The following is a 19,098-nucleotide window of genomic DNA, read 5'->3' as shown; positions in this document are numbered from 1 at the left end:
TTCCTTTTTTTGTGGAAGCTGGTGTCCTTTCTGTTAAATATTTCTTCATGTCATGGCCTTATGAGCCTCGAGGAGGAGCACCCAACGTTCCCAAATGTTTGCTGCCTCCACTCCAAGAGGCCAGGATGGAAGGGGCATTCCTATGCTGGGGAGGAGCAGGCAGCTCCTGCCTTGTGTGCAAGACAGCTTTGGCCAACGCAGTACATCAGGATGCAGCCCTTGAAAGCAGTCATCATGTGGTGGCTTCAGAGGGGGAAGCAGTCCTCAGCCAAGCCCCATGTGCTGTCTTTAGCATCTCTACCCCACATGGTGACCACCCCCTCCTGCATGGATGCCAGTGCAGGTCCCTTTTTGTGCAGTGATAGCATGTTTGGCCCTGGAGCCAGGAGAGGCTCCAAGAGTGCTCCAAGGAATGAAACCCAGAAAGGGCCACCACACCTGTCATCTACTCAAAACCGTCCCCTGCATGGATTACCTCATGGTGCATTTTTCCAATGAGTTTGTCTTTAGAGTTGTGTTACGGAAGCTAGATGCCAGCTAGGGGAGAATTGACAGAGGGCCGAATCCCAGGAAAACAGAAAGGGTGTTTCTGGTGCAGATTTGGCCTCTGTTCCCAGCAGGCTCTCATTTTTTGGACAGATGGGGGCAGGAGGCTCTGATTTGCTGTTATAGTTGGATCCTCGGGGGCCCAGGATTGGTGAACATCCCCAGAGGGAACCATTCACCTGCCAGGTGGAGGGGCATGGCCAGCACACAGGCCTGGAATGCTGTGCTCCAGTGGCCCTGCCCTGGTCTCCAGTCACCCCAGGAGGCACAGAGGCCTGGGCCCCGTTCCCATTGATGAGATGAAGCAAACTGAGGCATGAGAACTTGACTAGCCAGGTCAGCATGAGACAGTTTAGCGAGTCTTGGCCCTGCTGGGGTTCACCTCCATGTTGAGCCCCACTAGCAGGTGCTGTGGCCTCTGAGGAAGAAAGAAACAGGCAAAAACTATAGCCACCTCTTGCTGACTCGTGCTCTGTATTCCTTCAAGAGGCCACCAAGGGCTCCTTACAGTGCCTGCAGAAAACGAGGATTGTACAGTCCAAGAGAGATCCACAGCCATGCTGACAACAGCCTAGCCAGCCCTGAGTGCCACACTGGCCTAGACAACCTTTCCTTCCAGAAACAGCAGGTCTGTGACCACAGACCCTCAGGAGTGTACCTGGCTGAGGGAAGGGGCAGAGCGGTACTCTCCATTCCCTAAAAGTCCCAGAGGCTTATCAGACACTATCCAGAACGGGAACAGTCTCTCATGTCGAGGAGCTCCTGCCACCTCCACAGGAACAAGGAGGTCATGGGTCCTCTGGCATCCTGGGGCTTTGCAAAATCAGCCCATGACTATAAATAGATAATAGATATTTGTAGCTCCCATGTGCTTGCCTTCAAGGTTTACGATGATGCCTTCATTTGTTTTGGGATGACTCCCCAGTTTATTCTGGGGTGATTCCCTCATTGCTTTTGGAGTGATTCTCTAGTTTGTTCTGGAATGATCCCCCTGTTTGTTCTGGGATGTCTCTCCCATTCTGGGACGACTCCCCCATTTGATTTAGGATGACTCCCCCAATTTGTTTTGGGACGACGTCCCCATTTGTTCTGAGGTGACTCCACCATCCATTCTGGGATGATGCCCCCCACCCCCGTCTGTCTTGGGATGACTCCTCCATCTGTTCTGGGATGACCCCTCATCTGTTCTGGGATGATCCCTCTTTGTTTTGTGATGACGCCTCCATTTGTTCTGGGATGATTTCCTGTTTATTTTGGAATGCCTCCCCCATTTGTCCTGAGGTGACTCCCCCATCCATTCTGGGATGACTACCCCCCATCTGTCTTGGGATGACTCCCCCATCGGTTCTGGGATGACCCCCCGGTCTGTTCAGGGATGACCCCTGTTTGTTCTAGGATTACTCCTCCACTTATTTTGGATGACTCCCCCAATTTGTTTTGGGACTCTCCCATCTGTTCTGGGATGACTTTCCCCTGTCTGTTCTGGGATATCCCCCTTGTCTGTTTTGGGATGACTCCCCCGTCTGTTTTAGGATGACCCCACACACACACACCATCTGTTTTGGAATGACCCCCCCATTTGTTCTGGAATAGCTCCCTTTTTGTTTTGAGATGACTCCCCCATCTATCCTGGGATGATCCCAATTTGTTTTGTGATTACTCCCCCAGTTGGTTTTAGGATGACTCCTCCATCTGTTCTGGGATGACTTTCTCAGTTTTAGGATGTGGGATGACTCTCCCATCTCTTCTGGGATGACCTCCCCCCTCCCCCCTCCCCTCTCCCCCATCTGTTTTGTAATGACCCCTCCTTCTCCTGTTCTGGGCTCTCTCCCTCATTTCCTCTCCAGGAGGCCAGATTTCCTACCTTCTGAAGCATCATGGTGACCCTGGTTGTGAGGAGGTTGCAGGTAAGGTGCTTGGAATGGCCAAGGTTTGTGGTAGGAAGAAATGAAGACAGAAAACGCAGCTGTGTGCAGCCATGATTTAAAAAAAAAAAAAAAAAAGACACCTGGTACCAGCTCAGAGACACAAACAGTTCTGAGGCCTTGGATTTGGATGATAGCAAATGGGAGCAGCTCCGTAGTAGGATGTCTGCTCAATGGGCTCCGCCACACATCGGGTCTGCGCGGGCTGTGAGCGTACCTGCTCCTGGCCACAGGGCGTGAGAACCTGCTCTCAGGATGCAGTAGGCCGAGGATGCTGGTTGTGAACCCTCCTGGACTCAGAAACATGGAGTGGAAGCAAATTTCAGAAACTCAGGTGACCTAAATGCCACTGACAACCTAAGCAGGAGAGTTCTGGAACCATGCCCCATGGCTGGGTCACGAAGACTCTCTGACTGTGGCTTGCTGCTTCATCTTCTCGTGTGCAGCTCCTGGGGCATCATGATGTGTAGCTCTTCCTTCCCACGCTCTCCCTCCCATTGTGTGGAACCCTGGTGATAATAAAGGACGGCCAGGGTCTCTCAGGCACTTTCTGAGGTATGTGGTACCATGCTGAGCCTGCATGTACATTTGCAATCCTGCCATAGTCCCCAAAAGCGGAGCATCATTGTATCTATTTTATAGGTGAAGAAACTGAGACTCAGAGAGGCTAAGAACCTATCCTGTAGCCATGCCATGAGCAGGTACTGGGAATGCGCTGCATCTGTCCACAAAGCCCATAGGCACACCTCCCCTAGTACACAACACCTTTGTAGACAGATGCATTTTTGCATCACAGTAATTTAAGATTTCCTGTTGTCACAGACCCCTTTCCTAGGAAAATATGCCTACGTGCAAACACATAAAATTTCAGCATGTGACTACTATGCCTCCCCATCCGATCTACACCCTTGTGTGGACCCCGCTAGACATCCACGGGTATAGGAACATGTGCTGTAGACGATGCTTTCAGAGCTTGTATTTATAAGGATGCTAATGTCTAACTTAGTGGGCCATATGTTCACATATGTGATGTGTATGTGCTTGTAAAGATACTACACTTACGGAAATTAGTGTTACCCCATCTGAACATTTACAAGCTAGATTTCTGCCGGGTGAATCCTGAAACCATGAATTCCAGATCTGCTCATGCGAGAAATTGGTGATTTGTCTAGTCGTTTTGGTAAGTCCCACAGACCTTGTTGAGAAGAACAACTGAACAGAAAGAGTAAGATTCTGTTAGTGTCTTTCATACCTTATACCCATCTTGTGGAAACCAACTGAGGCCAGAGGATTCTTGATACTGAGTACCTGCTGCTGCTGCTGTGGCAACCTGGTGTTTTCGCTGCTCTCAGATTTTCATTTTATGAGGAGGCAAAGGGAGGGCATGAGGCCTGTGTGCCCTGGAGTTTGAGTATTGGGTTCCAAGCCTGCCTTGGCCTTGCCTCATCATATGACCCTGGGCAAGTCACTTAGCCTTTCTGAGCCTCAGTGTCTGCATCTGCAGATGGGTGCTCACTGGTAGTATTGATATTTTTTCTCTTAGTTTCCCCTCAGGGTTTAATGTGAGGAGTCATAAGACAGTGTTTGTCAATGTCTTTGAACCTCCCAGAAGGAAGGCACTCCAGGAGGTGGCCAAGACCTAGCATGTATTAAAAAAGGATTCAGTGAAACGATGTCTAACCCAAGAGCCTGGCCCATAGTAAATGCCCGATAAAACATGGGTACTTTCCATGTTATACTAGCTTTCCATTAAAATAGGTGGTACCATAAAAGGCAGAAATTCAAGGAAATGAAATTTCCTTCTTAAAAATTCCAACCTGACCAGTTTCTCCCTAAGGTTGGGCATCCATGCTGAGTCCAAAGCAGGTGACCTGGCTTTGAGCCTGAGCTGCTCTGGGAGCCTCAGTCCATGCACACTTGCCCTGATGCCCTTCTCCACGGCAGGCAGTGTCCTTGTTTGGAGGCTGTGTGTTGTTTTCCTTGTGAGTTTTAATGTTCGGATGATAAGACGTTGGTGGATGTCTCTGTGTCTCCTGGAAGAAAGGCACTCCAGGAGGTGATGAATCCTCTGGCCTGAATAATCTACTCATGAAATATGGAACTTTGAAAATGTGAGAAAAATCTCAAATCACTTTGACAGCATTTTAATTATAGTCGATTTGTTTGCTGCTAATAGTGAAAATGCTGTCAGTGTGATTTGAGATGTTTCTTCCACTCAAAATGTTAGACTTCATGTTTTTGAGTCGCAAGCAACATTTTGGTTTTCAGATATTACTAGAATAGCTCAGTTAACGTGCTCAGAGGCAGGGGGTGTGAAGGTACCCTGACACCACTTGCAACGCCAGCCTCATGTCCCCATTCATTTATACACCCAACAAAAAGTGAGCAGGTCCTCCCCAGGCCAGGCCCTAAGCACACACTATGAACTTGGCAGAGGGAGGTCAAGGTCCTCGCCCTGCAGTGCTTCTGTCTCATGCAGTAGGTAGATCATAGACAAGCATTGACAAGGCCTTTCCAGGTTACGGTCATAGCTATAGATAAAGGTGAGATGGAGAAAAGGGCTTACCATCTGGAAAAGGGCCATCAGGACGGACATGGGAATGGGAGAGCGGACACTGGGGACTCCTGGGGGGGTGTGAGGGGAGGGATGAGGGTTGAAAAACTTCCTTTTGGGCACCATGTTCACTACATGGGTGATGGGCATTTCAGCATCACACAATATACCCACATAACAAACCTGCATGTGCCCACCCTGAATCTAAAATAAAATAAAATGCTGAAATGGGGTGGTTGGGGAAGGCTTCCCTGAAGAGGTGACGTATGCAGTCAGCCTAGAGGATGAGAAGGGAAAGATAATGGAATATTGCAGGTGGAGAGAAAGCCAAGCTTGCCATGTACAACCTGCCCTCAACATCCAGGGGCACCAGCAGCATGAGAGAAGCCGTCGCCTGGTTGGCAATGGTAATGTTGCCAGGACTTGGGCTCTGATGTTCTGACATGCAGACCCAGATCCATTGAATGGCAGTATTTTTCCTCCAAGGACCTAGGACTATCTGTGATTTAGAAATCCCTTCACGGGGCTGTGTGTGGCATTTCTGGAGGTGGCTCCCACAGACACTAGACATGCTCCTGCCTGTCATCCTGGGAGGTCCCACGTGGCCATCTACCATGGGTCTGCCCCGTGGCTCCCCCAGCTTTCAGTCAGCATGGATGGAATGATAGGAACTCGAAAGCCCCTTTTCATGTTTGCCTGGTGATGAGAGAAGAGATGAGATTGTTGCTTTCATATCTTTCCCATAGACTCTTAAAATTAACTTCACTGTCAAATTTCCACGCGCCCCCAGTGTGGGTTTGGGAAAGGTGTATAAGACTTTGAAGTTGAGAAGGAAAGTAGAGAAAGCGTTCTCTAGTCAAACGTTAAACATGCAGATGTCAGGATCTGTGAGGAGAAAAGCAAAAAGGCGCTTGGAAAACTGTGGAGAGAGGAAAAAGGAACCCGGTGTGGAGATGGCTACTTCAGCTCAGGAAAAAATAAATAAAATAATAAAAGGTAGTGTCAAAGCTTTGAAAGGAATTTTTTCATTTAAGAGAGATTATGAATAATGAAATGCAAACACTCTAGTTAATATGTCCGTTAGCTGGTTGATGTTGCCTCTGGAGATGAGTGGTATGTTCCAAGGGGAGTGGCTTTTCAGTTATCCCTCTTGACTGGGGCTGAGGTGAGCTCTGAATTTGGACCCCAGATTCCTTCACAAACAAACACTGCATATGAGACGCTGGATGCAAAGCCACGCTTATCCCAACCCACAAATGTCCTGAGCCCCGCCAACGCTTCACAAATGAACCTGACAACACTGAAATTTCTAAGGAGATTTGCTCCAGCTGCAGCAAATCCCTAACAATAAAAAATTTCCCCAAATGAGTCAATCACACAGGAGGTAAATGAGACATTCTCTGTGAAGTCAGTATGCCACTTGGAGTGCGCCTTTTGGATGAAAAGCCAGGAGACTGTGTGACTAGTGTGGCCTGTCCACAGGCAGAACCAAAACACTGGGGCAAAGGGGAGACTAAGCGGCCAAATTGTCATTCTGAGTCACTTTTCCCTCAAGCAAACCTTATAGGAAAATTCCATCATCCTACAAAGTTCAAGTAAAGGCTGATTATTTGCTTCACAAAAGGATTCACCAGAGGGGTCCTTTAACAGGCTCAGAGAGAAAATGTATAAAACGATTGAATTCTGTGAGCTTTTCCAGACACACACCCCTTCTCTATATGTGTCTGTGGATACGCACAAGGGTGTATTTGTTGCCGTCCACATTACAGAAAAGAATCTGAGGTGTTCTACGTCTATTGAGTAAACTGAGGCAAGCTTGCAACTGGCATCTGTAGGTTGGCCCTGCTACATTACTGATGCCGTTAATCTTCCAAATTATTCCACAGGTGATTTGGCAGCAAGCTAAAACCCTTTCACTTCAGATGAACAAGCCAGTGGGATGTCAGAGCCTCTCTTTGCCTTTCCCGGGGAAATTGGCAGTACAAAACTAGAACTATCTGGTGGTCTTTGGGAAAAAAAGTTTAAAAAATTATTTGAACGTGAGTTGTGTCCTTGGCACTGTTCTAGGTATCTGACACGCTGTGTCGTCCTGTCATCTTTAGGCCTCACCCCAGTTCTGTGGGGTAGATGATGAGGGTGATGGTGATCATTTTGGTGATGGTGATAATGGTGATGATAGTGATGATGATGGATTTCCTTCTGCATCTGCTAAATCATGAGAACTGGACTGTTTTTCTCAGAGATCCTACTTGAAAAATTTCTTAATGGAGACAGCTTTATTTTATCTACGTTTAATTTACTAAAGAAATTCAGGCTTATCATAAACTGTTTAGATAATAGAAGAGAACAACAAAGAAAGTAAAAACTACCAATGACCTTGCCACCCGTATATCTAACTGCTGTTAATATTTTAGTATAGTCTTTCAGGCATTATTCTGCATGTTTATGCAAGGAAATGTATGTATATATTTTTAGATATACTTTTTAGAAGTTAACCGTATATCATGAACCTTTTCCCATAAAAACCAAAAGTCTAGACCCATAGCACTATTTAATAGCAGCAGAGAATTTCATCTTGTAAACACCCAAAATTGGTTTACCCACCCTCTATGATTGGACTTTTAAACATGATGCTATTTGTAATAATGTGTCCTCCCACCTTTCATATGCTTTTGTTAAATACATCCACAAAGATGCATATAATATGTATATATCTGCACAGCTGGCTGGTTATTTTCTCAGGAAGGGCTCTAGCAGTAGGGTTGCTGGATTAAGGGCTGTAGACACATTAACTTCTATCATATTCTGCTAAATGCCTTCCAAACTGTTTGGGCAGGTGTCCATTACCACTGACACTGACCCTCTGCTTGGTTGCCTGATCCTCTTAGGCAAGTCGCTCCTGCCCTGGGTGCAGCCTCCTCACCTCTGAGTGAGTGTGAGTGTGCAACAGATCCTAGTTCACACTCACGAGGCACACACTGAGTACCAGGCTGTGTGTCATCCTTTACATAAATCCGGTTAGTGTTTGGCTCCCACAACCACCAGAAGAAAGGCCTTACTAGCCCTGTTTCACTCTTACCCTCCCTATTTCTGAGGCTCCAAAAGCTTCAGGAACTTACCTGAGGGCACCCAGCTCTTTCTGCTTCCAGGATGGGGACTCTTGCACTGGGCCCTGCTTTTCCCAGTACAGATGAGCTGTTATCTGATCCGTGAACAAGGTGGCAGGTCTTCTCAACCTTTAGGGCATCATCTTGGCTCAGGGAAACTGACTGCCCAGCAGAATTTACCTCTATATGGAAACAGCAAGGAAGGTTTTCCAGAAGGTTTGGAAGTTTCCCCTGAGAACGACCTAAGCATCTTTTACCTTTTACTTGACTTGAGGAAGTGTGTTTCAAAGTCAGTACCATCTCCTGCAATTAAATCCCAGCTCTAAGTGGAGTCCTTCTCAGCCTGTGGCCTCTCCCTCCAGAGCTCCAGGGATTGCCCTCCAACTCTCCAGACTCCAGCCCATGTCCGCCCTGTGGGGTCTAAGCATGAACAGTCCCAGTCCTCTCCTCCTGATTCCCCCTTCCTAGGCCCGCTGTTTCAGAGTGGCTGAGGAGCATGGCTCCCAAGCGTGGCTCCCGGGTCTAGGGCATACCAGCAACATCTTGTCTCCACAGACCCTTGTGAAGCGGGAGCCAGCAGGTGTATCCCAGAGAGGGGACACCCCACTCTCTTCACCCATAGGGAAGACTTCCCTACAGCTTTAACATGTTGATAGCAGAAGGGAGTGATGGTTGTCAATAAATACTGGTCCAGCGACCAGCAGTGGAGAGGGAGCCTCCCACCTAAGCGGTGCGACAGGGGTACTGACTGGACTCCCAAGGAGGCAGGCAGCACACGCACAGTGAGGATTGCCAGAGCATGTGCCGAGGCCAAAAGATGTGTGTCTGTCAAGATAAAATGGATCATTACATGTGCACCACACCATGGACTAGCCAAAGATGTCCTTGGGAGGGTCTGCCCCCACCGTGCAGGGCCAGGATTAGGGAGGGCAGCATTCCTGTCTGCTTCTGCCCAGGCTGCTGAGAGAGAGAGAGAGAGAGAGAGAGAGAGAGAGTGTGTGTGTGTGTGTGTGTGTGTGTGTTTGTATAGACATCAGTCCCCAGGGACTCAGTCCTGCTTTTGGAGAAAGATTTTTATTACCTCATCTAATATGATGCTGATTCCTTGTAAAAGCATGTAGTGACTGGACTCTGATGATGTGAACCTCGCAGCATCATCCCAGGGAGGGCAGGGGCCCACGGATGGGCATCTTTATCTCTGATGATGATGACAGATAGTAGGGCATTGCCCAGGAGAGAGTGGAAACAGGATGAGAGGGAGACAGGAAAAGAAACAATTATCCCTGAAATAGCCCGGGTACCCAACACGGAAACAGCCCCTTCCATATTGCATTCCAGCTCCTCTCAACCTCCTAGAGTGGGTGTTTTATCCTCATCTTGCCAACAGAGAAATTGATGCTGAAGGAGTTAAGAGCCTTATACTGATGTGCAGCTCAGGAAAGATCCAGAGAAAGCATGATGGGAATAAAGGTGGCACTACCAGAGGAGGGAAACAGTATCTGGTGGTTTTAATAAAGTGAAGCTGCTCTCAAGTGGTCAAGAGACAGGTCCTTCCAGCTGTACCCGTTCACTCCGTGTCTCAGCAGAGTATAGCCCTCCCTGTGTCTCTGCCCATCTACACTAGCAGACATGAGTGTGCTCTCCATCTACCTGTGACATTTGGGCATCTGTGAATGCGTGAAGAAACATGGTTGGAGCGGCACAGTGATCCTTCCACATCCTCAGGGTGATGTTGTCCTATGTCATCCTCACCTAGGTATGACTTCATTGAAATCCGGGATGGGGACAGTGAATCTGCAGACCTCCTGGGCAAGCACTGTGGGAACATCGCGCCACCCACCATCATCTCCTCAGGCTCCATGCTCTACATCAAGTTCACATCGGACTACGCCCGGCAGGGGGCAGGCTTCTCTCTGCGCTATGAGATCTTCAAGACAGGTCAGTGTGGTCTCCAGTGGGGGCCAGGAGGTGGCGTCTCTGAGAAGAAGTGGACATGGCAGTCCCATGGGTTCAGGCGGGTAGCGGGGTCCCAGTGTCTCCAGCTTGAACACAGTGAATGGGTCAAGGAGACTCTGACAACGCCCAAGAGTCACAGCCAGCTCAGGCTGTGGCCTAGCCAAGCAATTTGCTGAGGAGTGGTGGGTACGCCATGTGACTTGTGGCACCAGCAGAGTGCGGGCCCAAGACAAGCAGGAAAGCACTTTGTGTAAGAATTTGGTTTTTTGTATGTTTTTAAAAATCAAAGTTATCTACACGGAAGAAAGTAAAACTCTATTGAATTTCCTCCCAATGACTTCATGTTCTAATGTTGCCTTTATTTGGAATTACATGAGGCTGAGACATAATCTTTTCACTGTTTAGAGCCTCTGAAGATCTTACAGTGACCCCCCCCAAGTGAGGTTTCACCACAGTCTTTAAATTAAAATATGACTTCTCAGACTTCCCTTGGCTGTCCCCAGTGTGCCTCTGTGCCGGAGCCCCCACTCCCAAACACCAGCAGCACTGACTCCCTGAGAAGGAGTCAGAAAGAATCAGGCAGGAGGCAAGGAGGCCTGTGCTTGTTTTAGGTTGACTGCTTGATTTCCACAAGGTTCCCTGAGAACATGGGCCATGCTCACCTCCTCAACTGGGTGTAGTAGACTTGGTTCTTGAAACGCAACCTCCGCCTCTACAACCAAGCCCTTGGAGGGACATGTCCTCCCTGCCACATGTAGATGAGTGCATGGTCCCTGCCCTTTGTGAAGGTGGCATGTCCTCTCTGCTATATAGGGAGGGGTGCATACTCCCTGCCACACGTGCCCTCCCTGGCCTATGTGGATGGGTGTGTGCTCCCTGCCCTGTGTAGAGAAAGCATGTCCTCCCTTCCCCGTGTGGAGGGGAATGTACTCTCTTCCCCGTGTGGAGGGGCATGTGCTCCCTGCCCTGTGTGGAGAGGCACATGCTCCCTGCCGTGTATGGAGGGGTATGTCTTTTCTGCCCCATGTGAAGGGATGTGTGTTCTCTGCCCCTTGTGGAGGGGTGCATGCTCCCTGACCCATGTGGAGGGATGTGTTTTCCCTGCCCCGTGTGGAGGAGTGTGTCTTCCCTGCCCCATGTGAGGGGCATGTGCTCCCTTCACCGTGCAGAGCTCCTTACCTCAAGGCCCAGGGAAGCCCATCCTCCAACTCTCCCCTCCCCAGAGGCTCCCACTCCATCCCCAAGTGCATCCCCCTCCCACTGCCTGAGTTTTACCACCAGTGAATGGAGTCTGGCACAGGGGAGGCTGTCAGCCCAGTCATCAAGAGGCCCGGGCCCAGCGCCTGTGGTGTTCAGAGCGAGGGGAACTATTCATATATTTTTTTTTTTTCACTAAACAGTTATTGAAAGGAAGTGGTAGCTGCTGAAGGCACTTTTTATATCCACCCTGTCTAAATATTTGTCGGGTTTGTCTGCCCACAACCAAGAGTATGCAATGAAATGGAGGGTGGGGCTGAGCACTTATATCATGGCAGGGTGGATGCCCAGGCCATCACAGGGCCAGATCACAGGAAGACCTGCCTGCCTCAGCTTCATGCTCTGACCATGATAGGGTGGACATTGTGTGTGTCTGGTGGCTCGGGCCGAGGTCTATGCTCCCTGGAGTCCTGTGCAGGATTCAGATCCACCCACCAGCTTTTCAGGATGCCCACAGCTGCCAGGCAGAAGGAGACTCATAGAGAAAGGACTGACACAAGGTGTCAGGCAGACAGGTGTGGGAACCCTCTGCACATGGTAGGTGCACAGGCCATGCTGTGGATGCATGCATCGCCTGCAGGGAGAGCCAGAAAATGGCAGAGTGAGTTCATACTGACGGACGCATAGTTGACGTGCTGTGGTCATGAGAAGGCAGAGCTGTCACCTGGTGCAGCACCTGGGGGCTGCTCTATGGCACGGTCCCCAGCACTGATGCTGCCATATGACCATATGGATCCAGAAAGGAAAACAGCTCTGAGAGGGTCTTGGAGTTGCCAGGAAGTCAGGAAAGGGTGGGTGGGGCCGTGAAGGCCCTCTGTGGTCTCACTGCCCAGCTGCGCATCTCCCAGGGCTCAGTGCCTCATTCTCCAGAATGCCACAGAAAGGTGGCTGTTCACACCATCCACTGTGCTCATTTGAAAGGAGGATGTGGCTAGGCATGGTGGCTCACACCACTTTGAGAGGCTGAGGCAAGTGGTTTGCTTGAGCCCAGGGTTTGAAACTAGCCTGTGCAACTTGGCGAGACCTCATCTCTACAATAAATCAAAAAAATTAGCTGGACATAGTAGTGTGTGCCTGTACTTGGAAGACTGAGGCAGAAGGATCTCCTGAGCCCAGCAGGTCAAGGCTGCTGTGGCCGTGAGCGTGCCACTGCTCTCCAGCTTGGGCAACAGAGTGAGACTCCGATTAAAAAAAAAAAAGAAAGGAGGATGTGAAGAGGTAAAACACATGAGAGTGTGTCTTAGGGCAGCACTGTCTTGGGGACATGCTGAGGCAGTATTTCAAATGAGGCAACAAGTCTGTGAACAGCCTAGAAACAATGGTGCCTACCAAGGAGGCCAGGTGCTTTGTGGACTGTGGTCAGCTGCAGAAGAGCCCATAAGACACAGCTCTGCCAGCCACAGTGTGCTCCTGGGATCAGGAGGGAGAAGAAGGGGATCCGGAAGCCTTCTCAGGAACACTGACACTTACCATCACGCCATCTAAAAGAGTCACTCACAAGTCAGTCCCTGTGTAAGACAGAGATGTTCACAGTACAGAACTCAGAATGGAGAGGTTGAGAAAGATGTGTGCATTTTGGGTGCTGCATCCTACACTCATGTCTCCACTGGTGGATCCTAAGAGAGACACACAAGGTTTATATCACCATAGAATGGGAAAAATATGGTGGCCAAGCCGAATAAATCCAGACTGGTCCAGCTGCATTGGCCAGTCAGGGTCATGATGAGGAAAGAGGGGGAACTGTAAACATGGGTGTGCACACAGCTGGACGACAGACAGCTCTGGAAGATCCAAGAGCACAATGCCAGGTGGGTTTCTATGGCAGAGCCTATGACATAGACTCAGACCCAGGCTGGAGGTTCACATGAAGTGGCTTACAGAAGATTCTGTATGTTACTAGACTGTTCACATATGAAAGGCTAAGCCAAATCAACTCACAAAAGATCTCGGATCATCAAATTCTGAGCAGAACAGAAAAAGGAATTAAAAGTAACATTGGAGACAAAAATCAGTGGAAGGTACATGTGAGTGCATGTACGCGTGCATTTCCCAATGCTTCTCTGACCATAAGTTTAAGATCAGGTTTTCTTTCCTGTTTGCCCAGTGATGTTTCTGAGACTGAGATTTCTGGGGTCACTCACAGAGAAGACCTAAAAGGCCCACCACCTCCCTGAATTCACCCTCTGAGAGCATGGCAAGCTCAGCTTCATATGTTTAAAATGTCTTAATACAGTCAGGTGCGGTGACTCACGCCTATAATCCCAACAGTTTGGGAAGCCAAGGTGTGAGGATTGCCTGAACCCAGGATTGCCTAACTGGGTTCGAAACCAGCCTGGGCAACTTGGCGAGACCTCATCTCTACAATAAATCAAAAAATTAGCTGGATGTAGTGGTGTGTGCCTGTAGTTCCAGCTACTTGGAAAGCTGAGGAGGAAGAATCACCTGAGCTCAGCAGGTCGAGGCTGTGGTGGCCATGAGTGGGCTACTGTACTCCAACCTGGGTGACAGAGTGAGGCGCCAACTGAAAAATAAAATAAAATAAAATGTCTTAATACATTTAGATTCTTCCTTGACCTGCAGAGTTATAACATTTACAGCAGAAAAACAGCGTAGGTGTTTTTCATACCAGAGTCTTTCATGTGAAGCCATTCACTGCAACCCACAGCCGCCAGCTTCTGTGGACAATCTGAGCATGGAGTGGACTTGAGTTATTTGCTGACAAGTTATTTTTTAACCTTTACTCCTTTGAACACATTGCAGAAGAGGGTCTTGGATAGATATCCACAAGAATCAACTTGCATCTCCTCTTCCGATGTCTCTTCTCAGCATTTGACGTTCAGCTCCTCTTCTGACACCTTGGCCCTGCTGCAAGCAGTGGGACAGGGCAGCTGGAGATGGATGCTTGATTTTAATAGAAAGGTCTGATTCTTCTGCATAAAAAAATAAAACTGGATAAAAGTGTTCTCACCTCATCAAAATAAGCCAGAGGATACTCTCATTCTAGCCATATATCAGAAATGCACACCTTTTTTGCCTCCGGTAGCTAAAGTTGAGAAGTTTTTCCGGTTGAATGCCAAGGCCCAGGACCTTTGAAACCCCGAATACCTCAGATTCTCACATCCTACAGGCCCCCTGGAGCTTACTGGTGTCTGTTGGGGAATCACTTGTGCCTTACCCATGAACAGGACCAAAGGAAGATTCTGCCATGACTCCTCCACTCCTGAGGTGGAGTCCCCTGCCCTCCAAGGGAATGACAGCAGGACAGACTCCAAGCACAAATGTCGCAATGCCCTTTCTAGCCCCGGCAGGTTGTGGATAGGCTGAGGTTTCCCCACCATGCAAGGCCAGCTGAGTGCCCTCACAGAGAAGCTGCACCACCTTTTCTAACCTTTTCAGGATCCCTCTGGTTCTTGAAAACTTACCACTGGGTTGGCTCACCTGTGTTGCACCATCCTGGGCCACATGGAGCCTCAGGGGTCTGGAGCCAGATGATAGACATAGCTGGGCAATGCCCACTGTGGGCCTTGCTGCTCTGTCTCCCCACCTCTTCCATCCCCACCCAGCTCCAGGGCTGCCCTCTGGCCTGCAAGTGAATGTGGACTCAAGCATCCCAGGCATGGCACTTGGTGCCTCCCAAGAGCCTATGAAAAGGCCAGTCATTTCCCTTGTGGGCCTGGTCCCCGTCCTGCCAAGGCATGGTGGACAGTAGGGGTAGGAGGAAATGGGTGGATGGGTCAGAGCAACTGGAGCTCCCTGTCTGGTGCTAAAGTTGCATCCCCACCCCACTTATCGCCTGACACCATTTCCAAGCCAGACATTTGCCACTTTCCAGAAAGCCATCCAAAGTCAAGGGTTGGTGGAGGCCTGTCACAGAACCATGGGTAAAGACATCTGTGACAAGACAGCCTATTGATATCACCTGTTGGGTTTTGGTGCAATTCCCAGAGGACGATTCCCACCAGTAAATGCTGGTTTATCGAGTATTTCTGAGTATTTCCTTGTGCCTGGAATGTCTATTATCTTCTTCATAAACCTTGCTTCCTCTTCCCAGTTTAGACTCCGAGACTTGTGAATGCTTCCGTTCTCATGCCCAGCCTTTCTGTTACCAGTGAACACGCATGTTTTCTGGCTGTGCATGCAAGAGGTCCCTGGGTCTGGGTGCAATGCCCACGGGACCCGTCTGTGGTACCATCCTGGCCAGTGGCATCTGGGTAAAGTGCTTTGCCATGAGTCCACCAGAGGTATTGGGAGACAGAGTGACTGTCACCCTCTCGTGAGACCTTGTGCTATCTAGTACATGGACATGGCACATCTCAGCAGGGTACCAACATGCATCCCTGAAGGCCACTACAAACCCAGGGAACACACAAGGCATCCTTACACAGGAGGCAGAAGCCCTTTAAATGTCAACATGCTGCTGCCTTCTTCCAATCTTGTGGCCTGAGCAGCCTGCAACGTCCCAGCGCCTGGTTGCAATCCACCAGCTACAAACGCCGATTGTTCATTGTCTGACCACTACAGAGTAGCATGTTCTAACACAGCCATGACATGGGTGAGACCCCAGTTCCCCTTTGCCCCTCCCCCGAGGCACCTTGGGTCCTGCAGGGAGAAGGGGGCATTTGGTCGGCCGTGGTACAATAGGGGCTAGTGTTGGGGTCAGCAGCAAATAAGGGGTAACATTGTTTCCCCTGCTGGCAGCCAGCAAGCCCTCCTTAAGGACTGAAATAACTCCCCAGCATTGCTGAGGCCGGCAGCTGAAGGACTGAGAAAGGGACTGTGTTCCTCCTTTCAAGAGATCTCCGTCTCTCTCCCTCTCCCTCTCTCTCCCTTCCTCTCCCTCACACAAGCCTCGATGACTGTCCTCACTTCCATCTGCAGGACCAGCTAACTCCCTCCTGAGGGACCAGCTGGAGGGTCTGGAGCATGCCGGTGAGGGGTCTGTCCCTTCAAGGTCTGCTCCAGTGGCAACAAAACCTCCAGTCGGGATCCAAGGCAGGGGTGGAGGGCAAACACATAAATAGCCCATGAGATGCAGGCGGCAGAGGTGGGCACCACCTCACACCATCCTGCCTTTTCTGCACAGGCTCTGAAGATTGCTCGAAAAACTTCACGGGCCCCAATGGCACCATCGAGTCCCCCGGGTTTCCCGAGAAGTACCCACACAACTTGGACTGCACCTTCACCATCCTGGCCAAGCCCAAGACAGAGATTGTACTGCAATTCCTGACCTTTGACCTGGAGCATGACCCCTTGCAAGTGGGCGAGGGGGATTGCAAGTATGACTGGCTGGACATCTGGGATGGCGTTCCACATGGTGAGTGGTGGTACGGGGCCGCCTGTTGCGTTAGCACTGAGAAAAGGGAACGGAGGCCAGAGCCCTGGGGTGTTCTTCCGTGACCACAGCACTGGACTCTTTTCCTCCCCCACGAAGTGGGTCTGTGGAGAGTCACAGAAAGACAGTCTACTTTCCTGGAGGTGTTTCTTTGGAAACAGACAGGAAGCTAAGTAGATGGGTGGGAGAGGACAAGAAAACCCATCAGGGATGTTCTTGTCCACTCAAGTTATCAGGATAGAAAGAGATGCCGTGGCTAGCCCCGGGACCAGTGAGGAGGACTGCAAGGCCAGACTGCCTGGGCTGAGCCCCTGCCTGCTGCTTACGGTTGTGCAGCCTTGGACATGTGACCTGACCTGTCTGTGTCTCATCTGTACACATTAGCTGTTGTGGTCATCGTCATTCCTACCGTAGGTTTATTATTAGTGTAGTCACAGGTGTTGAAAAGGTGCATCACCCAAGGCTAGGAGCAACCTGTGCTTCTCAGGTGAGGGCGAAGGTCTTGGGTGTAGTCAGTTTCAGGGCGGAAACAGCCTTTCACTTGTATGGTCACCCCAAGTGTTTCCCAACATCAGGGTACTTGATGTCCAAGCAAGGAGACACATTTCCTTTCCTGGGAAGCCTACAGATGGTTCATCAGAGGCATGGGCGTGACTTCTGGCACTGCTGCTTCCTAGTGATATGAGCGAGGACATCACATGACTTCTCTAAACCTCAGTTTCTCCTTCTGTAAAGTAGGCATTGTCATGGTACCTTCCTAGCCCACCTTCTGGGACTGTGAGAATGGAATGAAGTCAGAGCAAGGAGCCTGTACTTTTTTCATTAGAGAAGGAATGCTAACTGGGTGTGGTGGTGCACACCTGTAATCCCAATGTTTTAGGAAGCCAAGGCGGTTGGGCCAGGAGGTTGAGGATGCAGTGAGCTATGACCATGCCACAATATTACAGCCTGGGCAATGAAGGAAGACCTTCCCTCTTAAAAAAAAGTGGAAGTCCTTTTTAATGTGCAGGAACAGTGTCAGCCATTGTTCATAAGACCTGTCTTGATGGTTCTGTGACTTTCCGTTGGGAGACCTACTCGAGGCCCCATTGGATAACAGGCAGGGGTGGGAAGGGAGGCTGTGTGGAGTACCACGTCTCATGTTTCCATTCCTGCTGTCCTCTCTGTCTGCACATCCAGTTGGCCCCCTGATTGGCAAGTACTGTGGGACCAGAACACCCTCTGAGCTTCGCTCATCGACAGGAGTCCTCTCGCTGACCTTCCACACAGACATGGCCGTGGCCAAGGATGGCTTCTCTGCTCGGTACTACCTTGTCCACCAAGAACCACCAGAGAGTGAGTTGGTTGGTGGGAGCCCCTTCCTGTCCTTCCACTAGTCTGTCAGTGTGCAGGGGAGGGGACTGACCTCCATGACAGAAGGAGATGGAACTCTACCAGATTTGCAGTGATGTCCGAGTTTAGGGAATGGGGCCACATCCTTGGACCAGGCAGAGAGAGATGAGAAAAGAGCACATGTGAATCTGAGCACTTATTTCTTTAAAAATAAAATAACGTGTACCAAGAATTGGTTATTCCCAGGGAATGTCACGGGACCACCTCATGCCTCAATTTCCTCATCAATGAATGAAAGGGAGATTAGTTAGGCTGATCTATATAGGGTCCCTCCTGTGCTAACATTTTTTGCGTCTGGGCCATTTTTTTCCCCTCTCCAAATCTCAGGGGCTAGTGCCACAAAACTGAGCCATTTTTAAACTTCTCTTTCTATATACTTTTTGACATTAAACATCCCTGTACCTGGGCTGTGTTTTCCTGGCTGGACAGGTACAACTGCTTAGACTTCCACACTTCCACTAAAGGTAGTTTCTGGAGCTTCTCCAATGTGCCAGCACTGTGCAAAAGTGTCACTCTGACCCCAGTCGCTGCGGACTTGGGTCTAGTCCATCACATCCCAACCCTGAGCTATGTCTTCAGATCAGCGGCTCTTGGATGCCACTGTGTGCTGCCACCTCCACTTAGAGATCTAAACTTTAACAGTGGCAGCTTTAACAGTGACAGAAGCACTTTAGGATTATTAGAGCCACGGAAACCCTGCCACAACTGTGGATGCTCACCACATAGGTGACTACAGACCTGGCAGTCTGACCTGCAGGAAAGTTGGTGGGTTTGCTCTGAACTTTGCTTTTGCTTTTGCATCCAAGTGCCCGTGAAGATTGAGTGACAAAGAAACAGTATGGTAGATGGCACTGGGTCCTGTGAATGGCCAGTGAAGCCACAGAGCTGAGCGTAGTTGATACCTGAGAAGGATTGCTGGCCCATCTCAGACATGCACACATGCAAGCATTGGTCCGTGTCTGTGGCACACCCAGAAGGACAGCAGTGTAGCTGACAGCTCAGGCTGGAGTGAGCAACTCATGGGTCTGC

General features: G+C 49.7%; 1 protein-coding gene across 4 annotated transcripts in view; it reads left to right on the top strand.

Annotated features, from left to right (window-relative positions):
* Positions 1 to 19,098, top strand: part of NRP2 (neuropilin 2) — a 106,444-nt gene that overhangs the window by 22,706 nt on the left and 64,640 nt on the right. For all 4 annotated transcript variants that reach the window (XM_021713685.1, XM_021713684.1, XM_021713683.1 and 1 more), the window contains 3 exons: positions 9,889 to 10,070; positions 16,429 to 16,659; positions 17,857 to 18,012. In XM_021713685.1, the coding sequence (XP_021569360.1) occupies positions 9,992 to 10,070; positions 16,429 to 16,659; positions 17,857 to 18,012 (466 nt within the window). In that variant the 5' untranslated portion in view covers positions 9,889 to 9,991. The remainder of the gene's footprint in view (positions 1 to 9,888; positions 10,071 to 16,428; positions 16,660 to 17,856; positions 18,013 to 19,098) is intronic.

Source organism: Carlito syrichta, unplaced genomic scaffold (genome assembly GCF_000164805.1).
Source record: "Carlito syrichta isolate Samal-C Ts95f unplaced genomic scaffold, Tarsius_syrichta-2.0.1 Scaffold304675, whole genome shotgun sequence".
NCBI lineage: Eukaryota > Metazoa > Chordata > Mammalia > Primates > Tarsiidae > Carlito > Carlito syrichta.
Note: the sequence above shows the minus strand (reverse complement) of the source record. Positions and strands in the feature narration are given on the sequence as shown.